A 19987-nucleotide genomic window follows, 5' to 3' on the forward strand; every position below is an offset into this window, starting at 1 on the left:
GGTCTCTTTGAAGATGTGTTACCACAGTGGATCTTACCACGATTGGTATTAACTTCTTATTTTGGTTGTTAGGTTTCAGATATATTGTGGGGAATAAAGAAAACGGGCAACGTGACCCCTGTAGGACCTCCCTGGGTCTGTGCCCAGTGAACCCATTCAGTGATCCACCTACGCAGAAGGTACTTTGCAGCAATGTTTTTACAAGTGAGCCACAATTCTGGCTATTAAGTGCAGTTACACAATGACGCTGACAGTGTAGTACATGTCCCTGCCTGATTTCATGGATTCCTGCTTATGGAGACTTGGTGGCATCAGTGCATCACCACTGTAGGAGGGAGAGAAACTTACTGTAAGTCAGTTTGAAAAGAAATAATTAACCTGCAGTGACAAAATGCTCCAGCATGCAACGCCTGTAAAACCTCATCCTTTCACTTTTACTCTTTAGTGTTTGCACAAACAAAACAAATTTAAATTTAAAATGTAAAAAAAGTCTCAATGTGCAAATGAAGGTATCAGGAATTTTATTTTCATTTCCACTGGACAGAACCAGTCTTGCTGTTTCTCCCTGTTTCCAGTCTCTGTAACTAATCAGCTGAACAAGTTCTGTCTGCAGATCATATTCACTGTGCAGAAACGTGACACATTTTACTCTTGGCAGGAATACGATCACACAAAAAAAATAGTCTGGTCCAAACAGTTTATATCTGCTGGGTCAGATTATGTTCAGAGCAGCAAAAGTGTTTGGAATAAATTCTGTGGTTATGCTTGGCATGACTGAACAGATTCAAAAATAGGACTAGAGGCTGCAATCCCGTTCAATCAGTACACTACAGCAGAAGCATCTGAATAAAAAGATGAACGGTACAGTAAAATAATTTACCTCAGCTACCAATGTAGCTGCAGACCTCACAAGGATAGAAGACAAAAAAAAAAACAAAAACATGCAGCTTTGTAACTTGTAATCAATGGAACATGTTTGATGAAGGCAGTGAAGGGAAGTCCTCCCAGTGGTTTCATGGTGGTGTTAACGCAGCTGGATACGATGTTGGTTCTGTGGTGGGTGAAAACACAGGTGCTGCTGAAACAGGGGAAATGCTTTGCAGCCTGTAAACAAACACGTCGCTTCTAATGTCTCCGCTGGAGATTTTAGGCTGCGTGCTCTGAAACTGAAATGCAACTGTAAATACACCTCAAAAATATGATTTCGTCTTTAAACTCAAACTAAATTTATTAACGACATGTAAATATTCTTATGGATTAAAATTTAATTTCTACCAAAAAAATGGAAGTAAGTCGAAACAAACCCTGTCTGCAAAAACACAAAGGGCAAAATTAACCTATAAATATATGTGGAAAAAAATACTAAAAATGAAAACTGAAACGATAATAACACTGGCTTTAATCTGTCAGCAGACCCTCTTTTTCCTCCCAAACTGTCCGTCTGTTGTCACATTGACATGTTTGTCTGATCATAATGACTCAGTGACATCAGGTCCTTGTTGGCTGTATAATAATCAGCAGTAGCGTTTCAATCGCTCTGCTATGTCAACATCACCCTCCCTGTTCTGGCTTGCTCTGAGGCTCTTTAGGTAGAAACATTCCTGGTGCATGTCTGCATGTGTGTGCTTTCGTGTGCAATTAGGTAAAACCAAGGAGCGCGGATATTTGCAGATGAAGGACCCCAGTGAAAGAGTCCTCTCATTTTTTCTATACGGCGAGTGAATCGCAACCGGGATAAAACCAAACGCATGACTCACTGATCCAGCACATGCTTCCTCTGATCGTGCTGCAAAGAAAAACAACCTTACTCTGCCTTGTTCAAGAGCTGGCTGCAGCAGCGTAAACTCAAACTTCAACTTGTACTAGTAATAAAATAATCTAGTGGTTACAGTGGAATTTATGCACAACCAAAATAAAACAGGTCACACTGCACAAACTGTTACTGCCAGCACTCATGCTCCTACACTTATATGAGTTATACTGTGTTTTGCCTGCAAAGCTGATCTTTATTTGACACGGCTTTGGATGTTTTATAAAACTCCTTTCTCCTCCTGCCTATAGGACACCTATATTTTATCAGAAAATCATAAGGGAAACCCGATCAACACTTGACTGTACTGTTCTCTCTATATTAGCACTGTTTAATGGCTTTTCAGATACGCAGCTGGTCAAAACTATGTGTAAGTTATTGCCATAGTAGGTCTCTAGTAGTAAGACCTCTGGATTAGTAAGACCTAAGGTTAAAGTTACTAAAAAGCCTTATACTAAATCTACAAAGCATTAGTAATTGATTTTTTTAAATAATAATACAGGCATTTATTAGACAATAAGTGGTGGCTTATCGTTCTCATCCTGGATCTCTGGGTGCCGGTGGATGTGTGTCACCCTTTAGCTTCTGTCTCAGGGTGCTGGGTGCTGACGAACAGGGGCATTGTGACTCCCAGCGAGAGGAGGGGAAGGTGTCGGGGGGGGGGGGGGGGGGTTATTGTCCCTGTGTCTGCAGGAGTTGCCATGTGCTCCGGGGCCAATAGCAACACAAGAATGCTGACAGGACAAAGGCCATAACTCCATTCTATAGCAACACAAGCGAAGCATTGTGTTCGTACAGGCAGGCGCACATTCATATTCATGCACATGCATGCATCCACCATTTCTACGATAACACACCCACACACACACACACACACACTGGAGAAAACTATGCATCTGTGCAAGAATGCCAAATACTCATTCATCAACTAGTTTCCCACACCGGGCAACCCCCCACAGGACATCTCCATCACAGACTGAGAATGGCCAGTCAGTGTGGGGACAATGAGTGAGAGAGCAAGGTAGACAGAGACAGTAAGAGAGAGAGAGAGGAGGTCCATGGTTCAGCTGCAGCAGTGCATGTGTCTGTGGCTCCCTGTTGGGTCTTAGCTTCAAGGCCAGTTCCCACCACGTAACCCCTCCATCCCCAGCCATCCTAAGGGTCTGCACTCTGCCGTGCTGCAAGAAGTACTCAGATGCAGCACTTATCTAACAGTGTAAAAAATCTCTTACCAACAAGAGTCCTGCATTTAAAGTCATTCTTAAACAAAGTATTTTCAGCTGAATGACCTTTAAGTAAACATGTCCTTTCTGACTGATATAATGTTACACTTTGCAACATTTAGACTGTGGAAACTGATCCATTAGTTTATTCACTGAATAATGTGGAGGTTCATTTAACTAGAAAATACAGTGGTGGAAGAAGCCTCTACCAGGCAGTGTAGGAATACTTACAAGTAAAACTGCTGAACTTCAAATGTTAGTTAATTAAACGTATAAAAATAGTATCAGCAAAAGTAATAAAAGTACATTGTACAGATGTAACACGTTTTTAAATAGGTGTATATGATTGGATGATCATTATTTATGACAATTGTAGATTGTTTAGCTGGAAAAGTAGATAAATATTTAACTTTTGGTTGAATGGATGATTGTACCCACAGAGATGCAAAAATCGTATCTTCACCCATAATAATAAATTATAATCTACCAAATCCAAATGTCTTGAAAATTCAATAGAGAATAAAGTACACTACAAATATTCAAGTTAAGTGGCTCAAAAGTGTAGTGCATGAGAAATTACCTCTATATGCTCTGCTCCAGTACACAAAGCCAAACCTGTCCCTGCTCTGTTTGTTTTAGAATAACAGAAAAGATGAAGGGTGAATACAGTGACTCTGCACTGCTGAAATTGCTGTTTAGGGAGTCTGTTTCACACATCAGGACCAGCTCTAGAGCTCTTTTGTACTGAACAAGTATTTGAAAATAAAGAGTTTCATACTGCAGCTTTAAGCGTGTTGCTATAGAAAAAAGTGATTACAAAATTTCTAAGTAAAAACATTCCTGTTGATCTTGGGAGGGCAAACTCATAATAATTTTGTGTGTGGAATTTGGTTGACTGTAATGTTGACTGCCCGTTTTGTGTTATGTTCTTGCTTATTTTGAGGAAACTTGGTTGAAATGTGCACAATATTTGATGTGAACAGCTACGATATGACAACAAACCCCAATTAGACGCAGATTTTTTAAATAATAAGATACATGTCATGGTGTAAAAGGTTAAGTCTTTCCCTCTGACATAAATGTGTACAAGTATTACATAAAGACTTGAGTACAGCCCTTGAGTAAATGCATTTTATTTCTTTTTCTGGATGCACTCGTTCACCCCGTCCCCTGCTGCTTGGAAACAGGACGGCAGAAATGAGGAGGGGCTGTGACCCCTTCGCCATAACTCTGCAAACGGGCCACGAATGAGGAAACGTGGGTACAGGAGGGTATCCGGCCTCAGCTGTGAGAAAACGTCCACTCCCGCTCACCTCTGGTTGGCGAGGCGAGCCCAGCAGACAGGTGAGTGACCTTCGTTCTGGCCTGCCGCAGAGCGCTGCTCGACGTGCCAGGAATGTGTCTGCACCTCTCTGCCAACCACGTCACAGCAAGCGAGAGAGGAGGCCCAAACCCAAACACAATGTGTGCGCTGGCCCCGGCCTCTCTGTTATGGGCTACATTCTGTGGTGCTGTGTGAATGTAGGGGAGAGTGTTTTGGGAGCCAGAGTGATGGATGACTTGATGTGAAGGGACACACAGCAAGGAGCAGGAGGGGTGTGTGTGTGTGTGTGAGAGTGAGAGAGAAAGAAAGCAGGGTGATAAGGATATTTTTGTCTAATTTATGTGAAGTATTTCAAGGCCTGCAGAGTAAGAAAGTGTTGTTGAATCTGTCTGGGGAAAGCTGCAACACAGTTTCAATGACAGGGAAAGATGGCTGCGAGCTATTAAAGGAAAGCTTTATCGTAAGTTTGGTCTCATTTTTATAGTCTTAGTCATCTTGTGAACCAGTAATAATAAGACTGTAGTTGCTAAGTAACTTGCGGAGCTCTAGAAACACAACAGCGCGTCAGTAAAAACGCGTGCAACAGGACAAGGACCTCAAGCATCCAGACAATCATAGAGGTTGGAAACAAACCAAGGTGTAATTCCAGTTTGACGACCTGTTTACACCCTGGATGACTGGATGGACCTTCTTGCCTTGTCTGATTTCATAGCAGTAATGTCCGGATAAAAAAGCATTAGCTAAATTGCTATGGCGCCTGTCGAGCTGTGGAGGACCACAACACGTTTACCCGTAATGACAAGCAAACTGCTAAAAAGGGACCTGGCTGCAGACAAAGAGGCTGCCGACAGGATCATCAGGGCTTTTTATAGCTCATTTTATTGCCCAACCCGTGACCATTCATTTTAAGGCCTGTCTTCGAATATTGACTAGTTACTGCTGAGGTCTGTGGTGTGACATCTTTATTAAACAGCTTGAAATTTAGGTCATATTCAGAGCTGTCTACATTTGCTATGGTGCAAATCCGTGGACCAGTTTGTTGATCAGCTTGATCCATTTTACCCCTTGGTTCAGTTTCCATTCACATGTAGAAAAATTGAGGTGAGCCAGGATTTATATCCCTACAAGTCACGAGTAGTAGATGTGTGACTGTACTAGTCGTAGTCTTGTACGGTCATTGGTTAAAATACTTGGGGCGGGAACACAAAAGTAAACACAGGAAGTAGATCTTGTTCTGCACTGGTGAATATTCCTATTAGTGGCAAACTGCTATGAAACCTGGAACAACTGCACAACTGCCATCTGCTCATATTGAGCAATACACCAAGTCAAACTGAAAAACATATAAAACATTCAAACACTTGGCTGCAGTGCGACTTCCACGCAATGAGGAAATACCACACGGAATTGAACCTGTGACCCCTAAACAAAATAAGCCATTATTAGTGATGTGCTACACGATGTGCTCCTTGGCCTTGGAAGTAACACTACACGTTTACAATTGCTGCTTGCAATTAGGAGGCGACAGCCTGTGAATATCAGCTCAGTGTACACTGCTTTAGTGGGCAGGGATTTTCAAAGCTGTTCCATTATGATGGACCATCACCCATCAGGTTTGGGCAAATAGCTTATTTCTTCAGTAAACCTGCTGTCATTATGAGTGATGGAAATTAATGACAGCCCCTCCTCTGAAAAGAAAACCCAAGCTGTGATAAATGGGAATTGTCCTTTAATTTCACCAAACAAGGATAAAAAGTGAAACTGAGGCAGAAGGATAAACAATATTTATATAGATATATACAAATAATACTGTACAAGAGCACAAAAGAAGGAATTAAAGGAGTTTTCTGGCTTCAGAGTGTTACACGATCAATCATTGTACATAACGTTTCATAAAGATTGGTACGGTTGTTATTGCAAGTATTACATACAAACCCCCCAAAACCTCTTAAGAGCTGGACTGAATCTGGACTGTGCTCGTAATATGGCATCCAACCGCTTTATCTCTCTCTCACACACACACACACACACACACACACACACACACACACAAATACATTCATGTTCAGAGTAAAACCCATTCATTTTGATTTCAACACAGACACACCTGGACTGGCTAAGATTTAACCACCTGTAGTGGCTTGTATGGCTTGTCACTCTGGGTATTGTACACATCATGTCAGCAACACACACACACACACACTCACACACTCACACACACACACAGAAATGCACGCCGCTGCCTCTGTGAGCGTGTGTGTGTCTACTGTAATGAACCATGCAGGCAACGCACCTCCTCTGTCCACAGTCCACGTGAGGGATTATGGGTCTGTGAGTGTTTACTTGCTTTGCTATTTGTGTGTCCATTTTCTCTCAGTCCGTCTCAGGCTAAAGTGCTGCAGAGAGGAAGGATTTCAGTTTTTTATGTTTGAACGCGCATCGGTGGGTCCGTGGGGCATTCGGCCGCTATAAGCATACAGCTCTCGGCTGAATTCCTGTGTTTCTTCAGCTGTAGCAGCAACAGCAAAGGTTTTGTTTTGTCTGAATCCTACATATGAATGTAAGAATGAGATGTGTGCTCAGATGCGGGACCGATATGTTTTAAAATTGTTTCCGGTGTGAATCCCACCACTAGCTTTGTTTTCACTGGACAACAGCAAAGACATGGAGGAGCTTCAAACATCTGTCCAGGCCCCCAAAATCCTGTGCAATTAAATTATCCACATCTGGGGCCAGAAAGCACAAACCCACAGTGTTTCTTTGTTAAAAACAGTGTCTCCTGATGGTGGGTCTGTGTGTCCTCCGGTCTTTTAACTGTCCGTCTACCAGTTGCAGTCTTTCCTCAGTAGTGTAAGGACTTTGCGCCCCAAGCTGGTTTTCCAAGGTTTGACAAAGCTCTTCATGTTGACCAGGAGGCGGCCCTGCTTACGGTCCATGTGTCCAGCCACCAGGTACTCCCCCCCTGAGAAAGGGGTCAAAACAAGCGTGAGGACAAATGCCGTTGTAAATAATGAATCAAGTTTTTAAGTAGGAAAAATGTTTCATCTTGTTAGGTAGAAAAGTCATTTTTAAAGTATATGAGCACTTAGTCTCAAGCATATTGGCTGTTTAATGTCATGAAAAACCAACACACAACATAGACATGTGAAACGTGGGAAAAGCCGAAAGCCAAAAAACCTCCAGACGACAACAGCAATAATCTAAAGGAAAAAAAGGACTTTATTTGGGACCGTAGTTTTTCATTTGGGGACAGTTAAAAGTTGGACTTGGGAAAGTTGTGAGACACTAGAGGAAAAAATTAGTTTCGATCCCCACAACTCATTGTTTTCTATTTTTAAAATATTACTAGACCCTTTTAGGCCCTACACTCACACAATACCGGTCAGTCATGACACTGTTGGAGTGAATCTACAATAACGCGGCAGTAATATATATATATAATATAATACTTTTATTAACACAAGTTTAATTAGCTGTTGTTGGTTATAATATTTCTGTGGGGTTTACTGACAATAAGGAAAAACAAAGCAGCACATCACACTCTACGGTAGATCCGAGTATTACGAGGCTATCTGTATAAAATGACCTCGATATAATCGGATTTCACTCCAACATTTACTGCAAAAACAACAATATCACATAAATTCTTCATCAAAAATATCTTTTGTTCAAACGGTAGAGTTGCTCAGTCCAGGGATATAGAGAGAGAGCTGATCACACTTCGGTGTGTGAGCATGTGTCTGACCTGGGTTGAGGATGGGGCAGGTGCAGCCCCGTGTGGTCCATGACTCGGGGTAAAGGATAACTTGACCTCGCTGTATCTTCAACTTGGTGTTCTGACTCAGCACCTTCTGAACTTTGACCTCCACCTCGGCGTGGGAGCCTTTGTCATGGGCTGACAGCACCTTGACCTTCAGGACTAAGGCAGAGAGACAGGATGTAATGAGGCTCTTTTTTCAATTTGATTAATATTCAAATTCAAAAGCCACAGCAGCTGATGAGGTCAGTTAGTTCTCTGCTTTTGGTCTGGACTGACATAGCCCAACAATTATTGGATGGATTTTCCTGATATTTTGTACAAACAGTAAAGATAAACTTGCAAAATTAGATTTTCACATCCATCCATTCTCTGTAACCACTTATCCTGTTCAGGGTCTTTGGGGGGCTGGAGTCTATCCCAGCTGTCGGTCTCCACCCTGTGACAGGGCCAACACAGAAAGATACACAGAGACAGACCAGTCACACTCACATTAACACCTACGGGAAACTTAGAGCCAATTAGCCTAAGTTGCACGTCTTTGGACTGTGGGAGGAAACCGAAACGAAAGTCCTCACAGAAAGGATGCAGCCAGGATTCAAACTGGGAACCTTCTAGCTGTGAGATGGCAGAGGTAACCGCTCAACCCTCATTCAGGGTGGACCCCGCCTCTCACCCAATGACAGCTGAATAGGCTGTCAGACAGATAATGGATGGATGCATGAAAAGCTGCGTGTCAGTTTGCCCAAGCTTCACCACAGCAAAGCTTTTCCTGATGTGAGTTACCAGAACGGAAAAACAACAGACAGATACTGAGTGTATCTACATATGTGATATATATAAGCTGCTAACACGACTGTACAGCAGACTCGGCGTGTAATGTCTAATGCCTACTACCTCCTCCTCTGTGTTATGTGGGATCTGCTTTGTCAGGCCAGGTTCATTTTTTGTAATCTGGGTTTTGCACACGTTTGTTTGGAATGAAATTTATTGTTACTGTGTAATGTAGCAACCGATCTGGTGCAGTGTGTGTGTGTGTGTGTGTGTGTGGAGGAGAACTCACCGTATGCATAGTTCATTGTACAGAAGAGTTTACTGCTGGCCAAAGCTTGATCTTTGCACTCACACTTCTCTGCAGGGGACAAACACAGATTTAATATTTGTAGCATAACTGATGCTCTGGGTGTGTGTGTGTGGTCTCAGATCCTGCGTTGCAGCCTAAGAATGCAATAACAGTGTGTGTGTGTGTGTGTGTGTGTGTCCAGTGAGGAATGTGCCTATGAAAACGCCAGTTAGAAACTTTGCACATCAAAAACACACACACTCACACACACACACACACACACGTCCATATTTGTTCCATGTTCCCAAGAAATCTATCAAGATATTCATTATTTAACCATCAAGGTTTTGTTGGTCACTGGACTTTGGAAGAACATGAACGCACACACACGCACACACACACAATCTCACCTGAGTAGTGGAGGGCAGAGAAGAGCTCATCTGTCCTGAAGATCCTGACCGGCTCACTGGAGTTGCCCTCTAAGTTGTACAGGTCAGAGCTGCACAGATTCAATTCAAATCAACTTTATTTATTTAGACACATCCGATCAATGCAAGTGATTTTACTGCTGATTATGGAGATTAGCACACACATTTCACAAGAACAACACACTTTAAAAGCAAACAAATACAGTTCAAACGTATTTCAAATGTAGAATATAATCCATCTTAAGATAGAATACAAACGTGTATACACTGAATAAAAAAACTGTCTGCCTATATAAATAAAAACGTAATTTATTAACACAGTGTCCCTACCTCGTACAAGCAGAATGAATGTAAATAATGATGAAATATTGGATAAATTGTTTTGCCACAGTGAATAGGTTACATTTATTCAGCCATGGCAGGTCACTAACTTAGTGAAAGAATTTTTCAAAGGTATTTTTTAGCATTTGCGCATGTGTCAAGTAAACAGGATATATGAGGGAAAAGATGGATTCAAACCCGCATGCTCCCAAGAATTCTGATTATTATTTACTCACCCGAACATACATTCCCCAGTAAACGGATCGCAATCTCCCGCGCAGTCACATGGACGGCAGCCGTATTCATGGAAGCCCCAGTATCCCACCATGCACCTGTCGCAATGGGTTCCACCCACACCAGGTTTGCAGATGCAGTTTCCATTGGAGGGGTCACAAGGTGAGCCGTCAGCCAAGTGGAAGGGCATGGAGCCCAGGGGGTGGCAGTCACATGCTAGAGAGGAAAAAAAAGGTAAAATGAATTTTGATTTGAGACTTCGTAACTTTCTTTACGTTACAGAGACAGTTCGGTAAAGAAAGAAAGAGGCAGCTACAGAGCTTCAGGTTTGAAGAAATATTGGATAAATTGTTTGGTTCAGACATGCAAAATCCCCTCAGGATGAATTTGGTGATAGGTTTCTATGTAGCATCATCATCTGTCAGCCATCTCATTTGAAGAACTCGAACCCGGACTTTTCATAAGATTGTCTGATACGTTTTTGCATCTTTTCCGCTGCTTTCATCAGTGCAGAAAACAGGGCTCAAAGTATTTATTTGCTCCTTTTCTGTTCAAAGTCAGAAGGATACATCGTCTGGGAACCATGACTGTACAAAATGAAATACGAATTTTAATAAATGTAGAAACTGATAAGTAAATGTATCTAAAGTAGGAAAGTTGTGCATCGAGTCCAAAGGTCTTTTCTACATTGACTGCAGATTATAATTTATGAGCAGTACGTCAGTGTTTCTATTTGTTTTTGTGTTATTGTCTCAGGAGCTTATAATACGTCTCTTTTTCCTTATCACTGCTTTCTCCCTCATGTCCCCTCCAATTGTGTGCTGATAAGTGTGTACTTTAAACAATACACCAACGCAAACACAGACACACACACCCAGACTGTACACAACAAGCACCCGTCCATCCACTAACCATCTAGGAAAAGTAGCATCTGCTGTCTTTGTGCACACTGAGACCTGAAGCCCTGCAGGAGGAGGAAGGGTGTAAGGCCTCCACCATAAATCTGGCTCTATCTCAGGGGGGCAGACGGGGAGGGCGGAGACGCCCAGAGACGCGGTGAAAGCGAGGCAAAAGAGGAGGGCCAGGCGTAAAGGGGGTGTAGTCTAAAGCCATTACACTGTTGTTTAATGAACCTTTAAGTCAGACTGGCAGTAAATGAGTGGGGGACTGTCCGTCCACAGACCTGTCTCCATCTTTTGTTTATTATTAATGCTGTGGTTGACTAATTAATTAAAAGTCCGATTGAATTAAACAACCCTGGGCACAAATCGCACTCTTAAAAACTCATTTGTATTGACATTTAGTCATTTGGCAGACGCCTCTTTGGCTGAAACAAGCCTCAGTAGCCGCACAAGGTCCATTTAGCAGCTGTTCTGATGGTTTAACCCTGTTACGTGAGCTCCTCATGTTGACACAGCATCGTGAATGCAACGTTTTACGTTACCTTAGGGACTCCTCCGTTTAAAAAGCTTGTTTATGGAGATAAAACAATGCAACAAACATGTCTGCTGCTACTTATTTTCTCAGTTTCTTCCCATTGGAGCACTAGTGCAGAAATGAAATCATTTCTTAGTTGAGTCTTATTTAGTGTTTTTAAGCATTTTATTTCTGGGCACTTTGCCTTTGCTGAGTGTTTAACAAGCAAAAGTTCCATGGAGCTTCTCAAAGGTGAGAAATTGGTGCTCTTGAAAATGTTGGTGACCAATTTAATGAAGGTTAAATGATTAAAGCTGCAATATGCCACTTTACTCTCCTGCACGTTCTGCAGAGCCCCTCACATAGTCCTTCTCATGAAATTATTGCATTTGCCTCATTTGGGGTGGAAACTTTGGGGCACTTTTGCAGTATTTGCAGGTGGGGGGGGGGGGGCAGCAGTAACAGGGTGCAGGGCTACCAATTCCTCACTGTGTTCCTTGCATTTCTGCAAATTTCCCCCTGGGAATCAATAAAGTTCGTTCTTATCTTATCTTCTGTTCTTCCATCGGTAGGTTGGCGGTGTGTGTAAAGGATTAGTGGAGGCTCCCATGACTTTACTCAACAGGCAAAACTTTAACAAACAGCGCAGTAAACATCACAAGTGGCAGGAATGACACATTTCCTCCATTTGTCTCCTGACATTGCAGCTGCAGCACAAATGTGTCTTTGCCCTGTAGGGACAAGGTTTCATCAAGTTCTCTGAGCTCCAGACATGAGTTCATCAGATGGATCACCACACAGGCACAACCCAGATAAGATAAACGTTATCACATGACTGCACAAACTGCACAATATCAATAAAATCATTAACCCATCACATTTATAAACTTTGTAGATGTGGGCACGGACACATGCAGCTTAACAAATACTGAACAACAAAGGAGATTTGTAATGACAGAGACGATCCCAGTGTCCAAGCTCCACTGTTGTTTAGCAAAGCAGCACCTGCAGGTTAACAATTAACCGACCCTGCAGCATCAGTTCAGTTCCATGTAAAACCCAAACACGTGTGATGATGTGTTTGCTAAGTGTGTGTTTGCATATCGACATGAGAATTTATGAGCTTCTTTGAAAGGGTCACCACCCAGAGACTCGTCTACGGTGTGTATGCGCGTATCTAAGCTGTCAGCTGCGGGAGCTCTGACAATGAAATCTTTATGAGCGTGTGCTGGGACATGACAGGACACCTGCCTGAACAACTCCCCTCACCCACACACTGTAACTTTCCCCCTTGCTTAAGTGTTTTGGTGTGTATGAGCTTGAAAAGAGTGTTATCTTTCTCAGGCCCCTCGGAGCCTGGAATGAAAAAAATGTTCCTCACGACAAAGGGAAATTCCTCCACTGTCAGCGAGCGGCTGCAGCGCGCATTTCATAACCTGTAGCGTGGTCTCGGGCGCTCTCTAAACACGCCGTCGCTCCTTTTTTCTATCGATCAGCGGTCAGTGTGGCTCGTTAGCCCTTCAGCCTACTTAGTTAGCTCACCGCTAAGGTTTCAGGTGCAACAACACACGACCCAATCAAGGAAATTTAAACCACACTTTTATACCTTTGCTGCTGCTGCTGCAAATAAGCCGAGGTTTGCTGAGTTCATCAACTATAAGATACTGAATCATCCATTATCTGTAATTGCTTATAGTGTTCAGGGTCAGAGGGGGCTGGAGCCTATCGCAGCTGTCATAAGACATACAGAGACAACCATTCACTCTCGCATTCACGCCTACAAGCAATTTAGATTCACCACTTAAAGCAACATGAATGTCTTTGGACTGTGGGAGCAGGCTCCACACAGGAAGGCCAACGTCGGTCGGAGACGCGAACCTGCAACCTTGGATCCTAAAAATGGTCCAAAAACGGTCTGTGATGCTCAGAAAACAAACCAAACAGTCTTTAAGTAACCAGTGTGTTTAAATAAATAAAGGCATAGAAGTAGCTATGACAATCACAAATAATGTTTGCTTAACTTTTATGCCAAATTTGCAACTGCATGTATTCTGATATGAAATAACAACGATAAAAAACAGCAGCAGCAGCTGCAACAGGTGTCATCCATCCTGTGTAGGAACAATGTACCTCTATGCAGCTTCTACATAATAACAAAAAAAAACACAAATACACCTGGTAATTAAATGATAAGGAATTAAAAATTATGTATTCATAAAAACTTACACAGATTTATTTAAGGCTCAAATTCAATCCTTTCTACACTGGAATGCACCAGGTGTGGCCAATCAGGGTTTTTTTCCGGGAGGCAGGAAGGAAAATTGTTGAGGCCGCGTTCCCACAATACAATGAGCCGAAGACCAACAAGCGCCATGCGACGTCAACGCGGCCCCAGACGGTGGTAGTCATTCAGAACGGTGCGAGCTGAGTGGGCCGACCAGCTGGGCTGGGTTAGGGGTTCTAAAAATGTTTGTGCATGAATTATAATGGAAACTTTGATTCATGAAAAAGAACAACAACAAAATCTCTCAGTGAAGAGTCAACATATTTCCCTTTGTAAGTGAATGGTCTGGTGCAGTTTGACGGTTGTTGTGGACTCAGTGAGATGTGTACTTAAACACACACACACACACACAGATGGAGAATGTTCATCACCAGAGCGCAGCTCAACACACACACACTTACAGTTACTACCAACCATCACTCTGAAACTGCATCAGATCTGAGTCACGTGTGAAAAATGGCAAAACAACTCGCGATGGACAAGCAGTGATTGTGTGTCGAGATTCGAGTAAAGACGCAGGAATGCAGCCATCTGATGATTAACTGTGATGTGCTGCACGGCTGGTGCGCACAGAGCCAGGTGCCCATCAGCGTCATCCAGCACGCCCTGGCTTGTGATCTCCTTCCTCAACATTCCTTGAGAAAGCCAGCACTGTGCCAGTGCAGCATGTATGAGGTTAACGCCATGATTCATGGCGGCAACATTACATCAACGCTGGCGTGATTAATTACACTTTATGGTATTTTTACAGTGTGTTCTACATGTCGTGGTTGTCGGTTTCAAAGTGTCAGTTTTGACACTTAAACAGTGAAATTCCTAAACTCTTCTTATGTAACTACACGGACGAGTGCTAACCTACATCATTTTAGCTAAATATTAGTGTCATACACTGCAAGTCCTTTTTTGGATAACGTTATATGGAGTTAGACTTTCCAGCAGGGCGGGAGACAAACTGGTGATGGACACTATTTCTCAGCCTAACAAGTCAAAAATTATGGATTACAGCTGTGCAAACACAGCGGTTTGGTTGGGTTTAGGCACAAAGACAAAAATCCAAGTGCACGCTGAAGTCAGCACAGAACAACAGTGCATGGGAAAGTCTTGTGCTACACTTTGAGCAGGAGTTTGGGTGGGCAGAAGAAAGGGGGGTTCCCCTCCTGCTACCCCCAGTCCGCCTATGGCTAAGACACTCCATAAACATGCACAGGTGTAGTAACATGTCGACTTGGGACATGAAAGGAACAGGAAGTAGTTTCATACTGGACTTGAACTCAGGTCTCTTGAGGGGAAAGTCCTCTGCTGTGTTGTGGTCACATCCATCCAACATGTTTCGGTGGCTAAACACCACGTGACTGTTTGCTACAGCTGCTGCACGTTGTGTTTGTGGGCGTTTTCCTTTGGTGCTTGTTCAAACCACTTAGAATTCCTAATGTACAGACGAGTCCCAAAAAATATAAAAAAAAGACCAAACACAACAAAATTCTACTAAATTACACCACTAACTGAAAAAAATAAATAATATACAAGTTTCTTAAAATTAAAACTACAACTCTAAGGCCGTATGTTTGTTCTGCTTTTCTTGTTTGCTTTATTAGAAAGATAAACATATATTTAGTTCTTAGAAATCTTTACCATCACTCTGCCTCTGTAATGAGGAACGTGACTGGTGAGATGTGGTGTGTGTCTTACGTTTGCACGAGTCGGGGGCCGTGTGTGGCCGCTGGGGGTCTCTGTAGAAGCCGGCTTTGCATTTCTGACACTGACGTCCTTCGGTGTTGTGCAGACAGATGCACACTCCTCCGCTGCGCTGGCCAGTATCACGCCACGCCGTCCAATCAAAACGGCAGCTCTGAGCGTGACTGTTACACTTACACTCTAGTGAGAGATGGAGGAAGTCATGGAATTTAATTATGGACTGTACATGTGAAATGACAAATTAATAACCTAATCTTATACTGTACAAAAGTAAATGATGGACATTATCTACACAACATGGACACAATCGTTTAAAAACTGGAAAAACATGAAACTCACTCCGACATTCGTGTGGAGCCCCCGTCAGTCCGTCAGCAGGCTGCCAGGGCCGGTCGTTGTAGAGAGGCGCGCAGCGCTCGCAGCGCTCACCTGCAGTGTTGTGTCTGCAGACACACTTCCCATGGACCTGACGGAGAGACGGAGACAGAGAGAGGGAGGGAGCTCATTAGCAACAGGCTAAACCATAGACAAGGGCAGAGCTGGAAGGATGGGAGGAACAAAGAGCTCAGTGTGATGGAGAGGAAGGTTTCCCATGTGAGGACAAGCTTGGAGGTGAGGACTGGAGTCTCTGTGGTCCTCTTCCTCTCCGTTCCCTCTGAAGTTTACTTCCTCTTGTTTAATCTCCTTCTCGTCTCTGTCAAACTCCCGAGTGTGACATTAGTGAATGGACACTGATTGTTTGGCTTCATTGATTCAAACAAGAACAGGCCTCAAATCTGAAAAGCTTTTGCTTGTATGTGTGTGTGTGTGTGTGTGTGTGTGTTTGTGAGAAGAGTGCAAGTATGCAGCACAGAGAAAACAATAACAATCTCCTTGTCATTCCTTTGGGCTGGAATGCCATGCATGTTGGATAATGATTTAGAGGGGGGGGCAGTTGGACATTACACTGTGCAACTGTAATGAAGGACACACAATTATATACACACACACACAAACGCACACACATAGACATGACACATCATTTTAATCACATTAACAATGACGCTAGTTGCATAAATGAGAGTTCCAGGTTAACAGGAGACAGTCTCAGAGTCCTGATGACACAAACATGTCGTCCAGCAGGAATTAAAACGACGGAGTGGACAGGAAAGAGACGGGGCCGAAGAGAAGAAAGGAAAAGACCAGTAGCAGCATCTGGCTAAAGTCCAGACAGCTGCAATTTTAGCCCATTTAAGAAATTTACTTGTCGTAATACAGGACAATTAACATTTCAACAGTCTGTTAATTCTTTGCACTTTGTTTTGACCATATTAACGATGACTATTATATCGTAACTAGATTTGTCAAATCTGAAAACTTCAGATCAGCAGTTTTTTTTATCTCTGTGTCTCCAGTGAGGAGTCTTACTCTAACTTTGCTTGTGTTTTTTCCTCTGATAGGTGGATGTCCTTGTTGCCTGCTTCACAGATTACAAACCAATAAACAAGACCAGAATTCTACAGTCATACTAGCAGCTCTGTGAGTATAACTACGCCATCATGCTGAGAACACTGGTGAAAAGAGAAGCATAGTGGATACAGACTGAAATTGCAGCAGAAGCAAATGCAATTCTTCCCATAGCCAGTTTTCATACTTTTGTAAATAGTAAATCATAATCATGCTTGCTAGTGCAAGCATAACACGTGGAATCAGTTTCATTTAATCTGCCTTTTTTATCTCACTGCTCCACTATGCTCCTCTACCAGCTGCTACGCTCTGCCAGCCTGGTGCAGCTCACTATCAAATTACAATCAGTAAGAGCGCGAAGAAAGCCCGGTCACAACCGCCACTATCTGTGTTGTTTTCTCAGCAGCACAAGAAAGGTAGTGAGTCAGGTTTGCAAACACATGGGGCTGTCCAGAAACTCAACGCGGGAGCATCTGGCAACAATAAGTATTTTATGTAATAAAAATTGTTTGACTGTCTCCCTGATAATCCTTGGGCTGAAAGATAATATTGTTGCCATTGGACACTGGTTGGTGTTACAAACCGATTCCAGTACCAGCCAGAAACAACCAGCCCCCGGAGCTCCTGTCTGGATTCCTACAGACTGTGAGTAGTAATTTGACCTTTAGAAATCTGTGTAGTTCCTGTTTAAGACAAAAGAAAAGTAAAGAAAGGTGAAAAAAAATGTGCATTGAACACAAAATGCCACGTTGTGCTTTAACCCATTGCTGCAAACGCTTCATTGACTGCTCCTGGATGCCATTGTGTGTGTGTGTGTGTGTGTGTGTGTGTGTGTGTGTGTGTGTGTGCGCGCTGGCTTTGTGGCTAACAGACAGTGTAATCACCCTGAACCATAAAACCCCATGTGGCTGTCCGGGACAACAAACAAACCGGCCCCTTCATCCCAGCTCAGTGTGTTTGGGCAGCGAGGACTCGACCACTTTCACCGCTGATTAGTGCACACGTATACACACTCAGAGCAGACAAAACAATACAAAGCTGCCATGTGGAGCAGAAAGACCACACAACACACACAGTACAGTATGTTTATGAGTGGAATAATCATCCACTGTGTGCATAACCTCACACACACACACACACACACACACGCCCTTCCCTGAGTGATCACTAATCTCTGTTCTCATCTCCCATCTTGTGTTTCTTGTTTGGGTTTTGCTAGAAACGGCGGCTCTGGGTCGAAACAGACACGCAAAACAAACTGCTGATATGTGCAGTGATATGTGTAGGAAAAGGCATTTATGTAACGTCAGTGTGTTTACCGACACATCGCAGAAAGAGGCTCCGACGGCCTGAGGTAACGCCGTGAGTCCTGGGTACAGTCACAGTGAAATTCCACATTACTAGGCTTTGAAATGTTTTTCTTTTTTCAGTCCTTAGTTTTAGTCCTGTGGTTTGAACGTGGTTTCAAAGGCTTTTCCTCCCTCAAAAGAAGGAAATCCTGATGAACACTCAAAAGAGCTACTTGGAATTTCTTGGCATGAAAACAGTGGGATTTCAAGATTTGAGAAGCCGCGTCCTTCATTACGAACAAAAACCCCACATACTGTACGAGGTACAAAACGAGCCTTTAACAAATCATCAGCGGGAGCTCTGAGTACAGTTTCTTTAACTTTCTGTCTGAAATGTTTGTGGCAGGTCGAATTCCATTTATGTTTATAACAGAAAGAGATGATGGCATCTTAAAACCGTCTATTCAGTAACTAACCTTCAAAGTCTGTTTGAGGTACTTCACAACCAGTTACAGACAACAAGGACACATTTATTTGGGAAAACTACCATCTCACTGCATATCTTTGTTGTAATTCTTAAGTAAACATTTGGCAAATATATTTTCTGATTCTTCCAAATTCTATGTATTTAAATCACTATCAGCTTCAAAAATCCATTATGTGTTTATTGGTGTAAAGGAAACTCTCGCTTTCACTGTCCAGGGTTCGGCCTGTTTTTAGAGATGAACGTGATAGGAGCCCCGGGTCTGACACACTTTTGCTTGATCTCCAGCAATAGCATGTCTGTTTGCACCTTTATCAACACACACAAACACACACACACACACCCGTTATTAAACTGCCAACACAAACTGAACAAGCCATTTAATCTGTAAGTATCAAGCCCTAACATCTGGATTTCCTTATAACAAGTAAAGAATGGAAAGAAATGTCAATAGTATATAGTATTACAGCATCAAGGCTTCAAACAAGTGTATTTGTAAGAACTGCTACTGGTGGCCCAGTGGTAGAGCATTGGGTTGTGATGCAGAAGGTTCGATTCCCACCCCACCAGGCATGGCCCTGCCCAGTCATCAAGGGGCGACCTTGGTCCGGTCAGGAGCCCGGATAAAATGGGAGGGTTACGGCCAGCACGGGCATCCGGCTTAAGATTTTAACCTTTAGCCACAACCACGTGTGGCGACCCCTGAAGGCATCAGAGGGACAGCTCATGGTAGATGTTTCAGAGATTAAGTCTCCGAAAGAAAGAGGCCAGATTGAGGTGGTTTGGACATGTTCAGAGGAGAAAGTATGAATATTTTTGTAGAAGGATGCTGAAGTTGGAGCTGCCAGGTCTACAGGAAGAGCAAAGAGGAGATTTATGGATGTAGTGAGAGAGGACATGAAGTTAGTTGGTGTGAGAGAAGAGGATGCAGAGGATAGAGTTAGATGGAGGCACATGATTCGCTGTGGTGACACCTGAAAGGGAACAGCCCAAAGGAAAAGAAGAAGAAGAGATTTGTAAGATTTAAGTTTTGTATTGTCTTCAGACAGTGAAGGCATCTCTACTTAGAGACAGGACTGTGGATTGTCCCTTACCACTTACAAACGACAATTGTTTTAAGACAGAGATGAAAAACTCAGCCTTTAACAATATAGTAATATGGGAAAAAATCCATAAACTAAAATGTTTTTTAAAGTGAAGTGAAGTGAACTCC

At 42.9% G+C, this 19987-nt stretch overlaps 1 protein-coding gene and 1 long non-coding RNA gene across 2 annotated transcripts in view; one reads left to right on the forward strand and one right to left on the reverse strand.

The window, feature by feature from the left end:
* On the forward strand, positions 1 to 19982 carry LOC137106701 (uncharacterized). The gene is made up of 4 exons (XR_010911992.1): positions 1 to 179; positions 4221 to 4377; positions 16995 to 17073; positions 17408 to 19982. It is a non-coding gene; the product is annotated as an uncharacterized lncRNA (long non-coding RNA).
* Positions 6065 to 19987, reverse strand: part of ntn4 (netrin 4) — a 22333-nt gene continuing 8410 nt past the window's right edge. The window contains exons 4-10 of the mRNA XM_067490355.1: positions 15895 to 16021; positions 15550 to 15735; positions 10163 to 10376; positions 9588 to 9676; positions 9178 to 9246; positions 8103 to 8276; positions 6065 to 7319 (exon numbers count right to left, since the gene is read on the reverse strand). Of these exons, the coding sequence (XP_067346456.1) occupies positions 7180 to 7319; positions 8103 to 8276; positions 9178 to 9246; positions 9588 to 9676; positions 10163 to 10376; positions 15550 to 15735; positions 15895 to 16021 (999 nt within the window). The 3' untranslated portion in view covers positions 6065 to 7179. The remainder of the gene's footprint in view (positions 7320 to 8102; positions 8277 to 9177; positions 9247 to 9587; positions 9677 to 10162; positions 10377 to 15549; positions 15736 to 15894; positions 16022 to 19987) is intronic.

The sequence above is a fragment of the Channa argus genome, chromosome 21 (genome assembly GCF_033026475.1).
Source record: "Channa argus isolate prfri chromosome 21, Channa argus male v1.0, whole genome shotgun sequence".
NCBI lineage: Eukaryota > Metazoa > Chordata > Actinopteri > Anabantiformes > Channidae > Channa > Channa argus.